We start from the raw sequence: 8,512 nt of genomic DNA on the forward strand, positions 1-8,512 counted from the left end.
TAACTAAAGAATTTTTAGTAAATTAAGACATTTTAGGAAGTCCATAACAATATATTTTTATCAAAATTTTAATTCAAAAAAATTGATATTTTCAAGCATGAGAAGTGTTACAATAAAACTCTCAAATTTAGCCTTGTAAGCCTTCAATACGGGACAAAAGACAAATGTAAATACCTGAGGTGTTACATCTAGTCTACTTTCTTGATTCATATTGTTACTCTTTTAGCCTAGTTTTACAACAAGATTAGTTTTGTTGGAGTTCTTTTATATTTTAAAAAAATTCTCACTCCGTCTCATTTTATGTGACATCTTTTTTTTTTTAATTCGATCCAAAAAAAAATATCACCTTAATATAGTTAGAAACAATTTAACTATAAATCAGGGGATGAAATCCGCATGTTCAAATGCTTTCATCTCATGATTTTAAATCACAAGATGAAATGACATGTCCAAACGCCCATTAAATTCCCTTTTCATCCTAAATGAATTGCTTTATGGCCATATAAATATCTAACATTATTTTGAACCACAAATTTCAAAAGCCTATATTTTTTCTTAAACATTGTATAAATCAAATACATCATATAAAATGAGATGCAGGAAGTACTAATTTATTTAAATCTTACACTTGAAACCTCATTTAACTTTAATCTAAATTTACGTGAGACCAAGGCTGATCAAAGTTGCAGCCTTCTCTAATTTCAACATTTAGGAGACGTTTGGTGTAATGTATAAGATATAATAATTTAAGGGATAAAATGTAGAAATATTTATTCTGTGTTTGGTTGTAGGTATTAGGCAATCTTGAAATTATTTATCCCATCATTTATACTTTAGTGATGAAATAAATTATCTCATATATATAATAGAATAACTTATTCTAAAATAACTTATCCCGGATAAGTTAATTTCGGATCACTTGTTGCTAACCAAATGAGCCCTTAATGATGTCTTCCCTGATTTTTCTATTGTCTTTGGGATATTAGGTGCACAAACAAGCTTAAGATTAGACACTTTAGTTTTCGCTCCGCTTATTCCTTGCTTCCTGGTTCTATAGCGTGCTTGCCTCGGAAAGTTTCTACTACAGTTACAGGTAAAAGATTCCGCTCACCGCATAATTTGATCAGATTATCTTGACATCTGTATTTGTTCATGCTCATAAGTCATAGCTATAAACTTACCATGCTTTTCCCTTTTCCCTTTACTTTTTTTTGGGTCGACCCGTTTTGGGATCCAGTTGGAAATGCTAGATCTATCAGGCATTTGTTCGTAAATTTGTTCTGATATCTCTGATGTTTCTGTGTTTGATTTGGGTTTCATCCATCCTGATCCAGTATTTGGTTGATTACTCATCTCAATTTTGACGTGATTTCTTGTTTCTTCGTGTTAATTGAAAGATTGGTAGGTCTATAAATTATAATAATGGTACGACGAGAGAAAAAAAATCATTTATTGAGTACTTGTTATTTAGGATTCTCTGTTATTTAATTTTAAGCCTAAAATCTGAATATGGAAGAATCATGCAGTCAACTCCAATGTAGTTTTGTCTAAAAGTGTGATATCTTTTGTGGAACAGTAAGTTCAACAAATGGACTTGTGGGGAAGAAGTTTATTTTTCTTTATTCAGAAGTCACCTGATAACCTTAGCAGGATATTTCACAGTGAAAATTGTTAATCAAATCAATCTGATACCATTACACTGCGTAAGTTAAGCTATATTATTTAGTCCGTCATCTCAGTTGAATACCTTTGCTCGAATTCAAGAGCAACGTTAGTCTACAACAGAGAGCATGGATCATTCACAGTACAAGTATGTGAATATAGAAGCCAACTAGAACCTTTTTAGCTGATAAAAGTAATTCAAGGTGAGGTAGCCTTTCTAACTTTTGGCTAAGACATGGATTGGGATTCACCTCAATTTGGAAACTAAGCTATTTAATCACTATGTTACGTCAAGTTCTGAACTGCTTTGCATTTTTGTTTGTTGAAATGACTCATGTGCTGGAAGCTTTTGTACAACCCACTAAAAGTCTAAAATAAATTGACTATCACTTGGGGTTTCATTTCTCCCTCATACTTTTCTCTTAAAACTGTCCCAAAAAGAATGTCATACTTCCTTATATATAGATGATTTATCGCCACCCAAACTTTTATGGTTTATTTAGACTACAAGTTTCAAAAGTCTTTTTTTCTTTCTTAAACTATGTGTGCAATCAAACACCACCACATAAATGGGGACAAAGGGAATATTTAAGATGCAGTACCTTCCCCCAAATGATTTTCTACCACGGTGGTTAGTTGAATGCTTGGCCATCAGTTCAATGGTTATTGCCTGTTGGTGACTTTTGTTAACACCTAGAAATCACGTTTAGTATTGAAGCACTGGGATTTTTCTTTGTGCTGCCTGCTCTTTTTGCATGAAGGTTTTTTCTTTTCTTATTCTCTCTGTTGTCCTATAGAAGTCATGTTATTGGAGACTGCAAGCTTTTAACTATGCTTTGTGAAAGCTGTTAATAGTGTTCTATGTAAAATTTGATTTGCAATACAGGTTCCCTTGAAAGTTATTTATGATGTACATGTTAGTTGTTTTAGTTGCTTTAATTGTTCATGTGATCATTTTTCATAGTAATTGGTTCTGGTTAAAGAATTTTTTTTCCTTGGCGTGTGGGGGTGGGGAGAGGGAGTAAATTTCAAAGTTAAGTCTTCAAAATTTCTTTATCAAACTTACATATTTACAAAAAATAATTGACCAATAAATATAGGAGCTTACAGACATTCTATAGTGAAAAAGGAAGATGCCTGCACAGAAGATTGAAACAGGTCACAATGACATAGTTCATGATGTTTCCATGGACTATTATGGGAAACGTGTGGCAACAGCATCATCTGATATGACCATAAAAATCGTTGGAGTCAGCAACAACTCAGCTTCACAGCACCTTGCTACTCTGAGTGGTCATACTGGTCCTGTTTGGCAAGTTGCTTGGGCACACCCCAAATTTGGCTCAGTTCTTGCTTCCTGCTCCTATGATGGTAAAGTTGTAATCTGGAAGGAAGGAAATCAAAATGAGTGGACACAAGCTCATGTTTTTAGTGATCATAAATCATCGGTTAACTCTGTTTCATGGGCTCCTCATGAACTTGGGCTTTGCTTGGCTTGTGGTTCTTCTGATGGTAGTATCTCAGTTCACACTGCTAGGTCAGATGGTCTTTGGGACACTACAAAAATTGACCGAGCCCATCCAGTTGGGGTAACAGCTGTTTCATGGGCGCCGTCAATGGCTCCAGGTGCTTTAGTTGGTTCAGGTGTTGTTGAACCTGTTCAGAAGCTGGCATCTGGTGGATGTGATAACACTGTGAAGATTTGGAAGTTATATAATGGCATTTGGAAGATGGATTGCTTCCCTGCACTGCAGATGCACACTTACTGGATACGGGATTTAGCCTGGGCACCAAATTTGGGACTTCCTAAATCGACAATTGCTAGTGCTTCAGAGGATGGTACAGTTGTCATATGGACTGTGGCGAAGGAGGGAGATCAGTGGGAAGGAAAGGTTCTTAAAAACTTCAAGTCTCCTGTTTGGAGGGTTTCATGGTCTCTGACCGGAAACTTGTTGGCTGTGGCTGCTGGGGACAACAATGTTACATTGTGGAAAGAAGCAGTTGATGGGGAGTGGCAACAGATCCCCTCTCTCGACCAATAGAATCAAAGTAATAGAATTTTAAGCTTTTCTGTTTTGTTTCTACCATCTGAACCGTTTTACTAGTTTAAGTTACGATTAGCTTTTTCGTTTAAGTTTGCCCTCTCTTTATTTGGTTTTACCTGATCCTTTTGTGTGATTTTGGTATATGTGATAAATAGTTTGTTAGAGCTAACTGAGTTGCCAAAAGTTAGTTATATAACCTTTTCCTTTTGAGATGTGCTGTCATGCCCTTTTCTCTCTCTCTCTCTCTATATATATACACTTTTGTAAAATGGGAAAGAACCAAAATTAACCTTTATCTATCCGAAATTGCCGACACTTACTCTCCATTTATATTGATACCAAAAATACTCTTGCCGTCTATTTTTTGCACCACAAATACCTCTAAACTATCGATTGTCCACATGAGCCCTTTATAGATGTTGACATGACAGTCTAGCATGGTCTATTTTTTGCACCACAAATACCTCTAAACTATCGATTGTCCACATGAGCCCTTGAGATTGTTGACATGACAGTCTAGCATGGTCTATTTTTTGCACCACAAATACCTCTAAACTATTGATTGTCCACGTGAGCCCTTTAGATTGTTGACATGACAGTCTAGCATGGAAAAGAAATGATCAAAATTGCTCTCAAAATAAGTTACATGCAAAAAGTTAGTTCATACATACCCTTTTTCTTTTTGACATGTGATGTCATACTCTTTTATCTGTACATATCTATGTAATGGAGGACGTGCTAAGCATAGGCCAAATGAAGAAGTTGTGAATGTGTGTGTGAAACCATGTTCTTCAAGTTGGTCACAGTAGGCATATAACCATTAAGACCAACAGCCAAAATACGATAGGAAATGTGACCAAGTACCTACATTTGTAGTAAGTTCAGGACGCAAGGCATCTTTTAGTATCCGAGAAGGAATTGAAAGAAATAAGACTTGATACAGTGGTGTAAATTTAGATTGTAGAATACATACATACATTTATAGTCACTTTGCTGGTAATCCTTCTTCTTGCCCCATTGTTGCACACAAAACCTAATCTGCTTAGTTGCTGCTAAGTACTCAACAGCCTGAATTAGTTTAAATAGTTATAATCTTCTTTCTCTTCAATGACACCTGCCACGTAATGACACTATCCATAGAAAGCCTCATGTGCATGTCATACCGATAATCTTCACCTTTCTTCATCTTGCCAACAAGCGGCTGGTCCACTATGTCCTCTTCTTAGCTAGCCAATCTTATCGAAAGTTTCCTCTCTTTTCCAATTATCTTGTCTTGCAACTCGTCAATCTGTAAGCAAACAAATCTAAGAGCACTTATAGAAGTTTAACAAGCTTTCGGAAAAATCATCACCTAAGATATCAAGGGAAATGTCATCTTCCTTAGTTCACGACGATATGGAACTTTCTCGTATTTGAAGAATCTCTCTTATTTTATGGAGATGTGTCAATCTCTTCTCGTTTTCACTTTTTTGCAAATGATAATTTAGAACTCTAGTTAAGCGGATAAGGGTTAATCAGAATAGAGAAAAATAAATTTATGAAATGATTAACTACTGGAAAATAAAGGCAGTGTTTTAGTGTTACAAATATGTACAACACATAAAACTAAAAGATCATATTACCACATATATTTTGTACTTGCTCAAAAGGAAAGATGCCAAAATATTTGTTAACACAATAAACTTGTCCAGATAAACTGATAACAAAACATGGTTCACATAACTACTCCCTTTGTCTATCTTTACTTGTCCATTATACTAAAAATAAATATTTAATAATACTTGTCTAATTTATGAAATCAAGAGATAATTTACACTTAGTTCCTAATTTACCCTTATCATTAATTAGTAGTCATTTCTCTATTACATTTTTCATGACATTGTATTTATTATTTTCAAATGGTGATATTATAAAATTACCCTTCTATTTATAGTTTTTTAAGATTGTGCAAAGTTAATAGTGAAAAAATATTATTTTACGAAGGGAGTATTCTTTTTTAAAAAAATATCTTTGAGAAGGAAGAAAACATTTTATTCCTACTTTCCAAAGCAGATGGATACCAACACAACTATTATAACCTACTCCCCGAAGCAAATGGCTATATGCATGTTGAATCTGAGGAACAAGAAAGAGATTATCCCAGCAGAGTGGCCCTAAACCCAGTAAAGGACCTGAGGAAGCCTACACAAGTGGGAAGGGGGAAGGCTTACTAGAACACCCCCCCAATACTATCAGACCTAATAAATTTCATTATTTGGAATGTGTGGGGAGCAAATAGCACTAGCTTTCGGCACTAGTGTGATACCATGCACAAAATGAATAAGTGTGCTATGCTAGTTCTTTTGGAGACTAGGATGACTGAGCACAAAAGGCTTGCTGAGGAGTTCAACTTTGACTCTCAGATCCAATCTTCTATTGTTGGCCTATCTGGAGGCATTGTTATCATGTATAAGGAAGATTCTTTGAAGTTGGATAACTTCTCTATCACGTCTTAAGGAATCCATTGGTTAAGGTACTCTCAAACTCTCACCCTTGACTCTTTTCAACTATTTATGTTCAATGCTCATACTGACCTCAATACTAGAACAAGGCTTTAGGAACATTTGTGTAACCTATCCCCGATCTATAATGGTGGTTGGCTCATTGGGGGAGACTTCATTGAATTTTCCCCAAAATGAGGTGGGCGACTGGATCCAAGATCAAGAGGATATCACTGCCCACATCACCGCTTTCTTCACTATCCTTTATACCACTAAACAACTACTTTTTGAGCATAGAAATTTTAGAAGTCCAAGAGGATCTAACATACTCACCTAGAGTACGTTTGTTGATCTTGATACCTCTCTAAGAGAGGGTTAGATCATTATTTTCCTCAAATTCTTCAAACCTCTCGAAACCTCTAGGCCTGATGATTTGTACCCATGTTTTACTAAAAATATTGGGGTAATGTAGAGGAAAATTTCTCTCTCTCTCTCTCTTTATATATATATATATATATATATATATATATATATATATATATATAGATAGATATATATATAGAAATGTCATCATAGAACAACAACAACAACAACAATAACCCAGTGAAATCCCACAACATGGGGTCTGGGGAGGGTAGAATGTACGCAGACCTTACTCCTACCAAGGTAGGACGGCTGTATCCTTTTTGTTTGATTGCTAAAATCCCCAATGCTTCTGCCCTCAAGTACTATAGACCTATTGGCCTCTGTTATATTAGATACAAGTTTTTCACCAAAATCAATGTCAACAAGATTAAACCCCACTTACCAATTATAAATGCCCCCTAGACAAACCAATTTTCTCTCTAACGGAAGAATTCCAGACAATGCTATTATTGTCAAGGAATAAATGTCCCACTTTATGAAAATGAAAAGGAAAATCTTAACATGATTTTTTAGATTGACCTTGATTTTTTTTCATAGACTTGAATGGTCCTATATTAGGGACTTCCTTGTTTTCTTCAATTTTTCCATTTAATTGACCAACCTGATCATGTCTTATGTCAATACCAACTCCATCTCTATTCTTCAATTGTGAAAAGACCATTCATCCAGGGGCATTAACTCATGTACCATTATCTCTTCATATTATGTATGGAAGGACTCTCAAGGAGCATTGATTCTGAAGTTCAAGCCAAGAGTTAGACCTCTATTAAGATCCCACTAGTGGCCCTAAACTCTCCCATTTTTTCTTTGGTGATGACCTTACCTTGTTCTTCAGAGCTGATAACAATAATTGTAATACCATTATAAGCATCCTGAGTGATTTTAGGGCAAGATCCATTCAGAGGATTAACCACAACAAATCCAAGGTCATTTCTCCAATAACTGTACGCCTGAGAATACTAGTCCATGCTCCAATCTCCTTAACATTGTAATCAGTAATACCATCTGGTAATTATTTAGGCTTCCTCATTTTCCACAAAAGGCCCATCAACATAGATTTTCAATCCATTATTGATCAATAGACACTCTAGTTGGAAGTTCCTACACATGACTGGTAAAATAGTCTTGGCTAAAACAACACTTAGCAGTATCTTATGTCATGTAAAGTAATACATCAAATAGCCCACCAAATTTAATGAAATAATTAATAAATTCAAAGGAACTTTGTCTGAAGTACTACTACTAATAAGAAGATATTGTAGTTGGTTAAATGAGACACTATCACAATGAGAAAGATCGAGGGAGGACTAGGCATTCAAAAAATATATCAAGAATAGAGCTCTTCTTGTAGGCCTAGCCTGGAGACTCTCTAACTATCCTCACACTTTGTGGGCAAGGGTCCTAATTGGTAAAAATTGTAATTTCACTAGGACCAATGTTAGAAACAAGATTGTGTCCAAAACTAGAAAAAGTATTCTCAATGAGTGAGGAGAAAATAGTCGAGGCCTTAAATGGACTTTCTACAAAGGTGATATACTTAGATTTCTAGGGAACAACTAGATCCTATATCTTACCTTCGTTAGAAGAACTATTCAGGGCCCTTTGAGGAAATGAGAGGAAGATCTAAAGATTTGTAGCTTTTATGACAATGGTCAATGAAACTTTAACAATATCTCAATATCTCTCCCAAATAACATGATCTCCACCATCATTAGCTTCTTTATTTCTAATACTAGTATTAGGGAGAAAAACTTATTTGAGGCGGTGGTCTCTTCTCTACAAGCAGTATCTGAAAGCTCACTCATAATACTACCATCACTCGTAGGGATATGGAACTAAAATCTATAATTAGATTTGGAATATCTAACCAACAAGATCAAGACCATTCTTTGGTCCCTC

The 8,512-nt window shown here is 35.2% G+C and overlaps 1 protein-coding gene across 1 annotated transcript; it reads left to right on the top strand.

Moving 5' to 3' along the window:
- The first annotated feature begins 981 nt into the window (after positions 1–981).
- LOC129896561 (protein transport protein SEC13 homolog B-like) lies at positions 982–3,876 on the top strand. Its single transcript, XM_055972497.1, has 2 exons — positions 982–1,093; positions 2,763–3,876. Exon 2 carries the CDS (start codon positions 2,796–2,798, stop codon positions 3,702–3,704), a length of 909 nt encoding a protein of 302 aa, XP_055828472.1. The 5' UTR covers positions 982–1,093; positions 2,763–2,795; the 3' UTR covers positions 3,705–3,876.
- Positions 3,877–8,512: the final 4,636 nt, after the last annotated feature.

Source organism: Solanum dulcamara, chromosome 7, assembly GCF_947179165.1.
Source record: "Solanum dulcamara chromosome 7, daSolDulc1.2, whole genome shotgun sequence".
Taxonomy (NCBI): domain Eukaryota; kingdom Viridiplantae; phylum Streptophyta; class Magnoliopsida; order Solanales; family Solanaceae; genus Solanum; species Solanum dulcamara.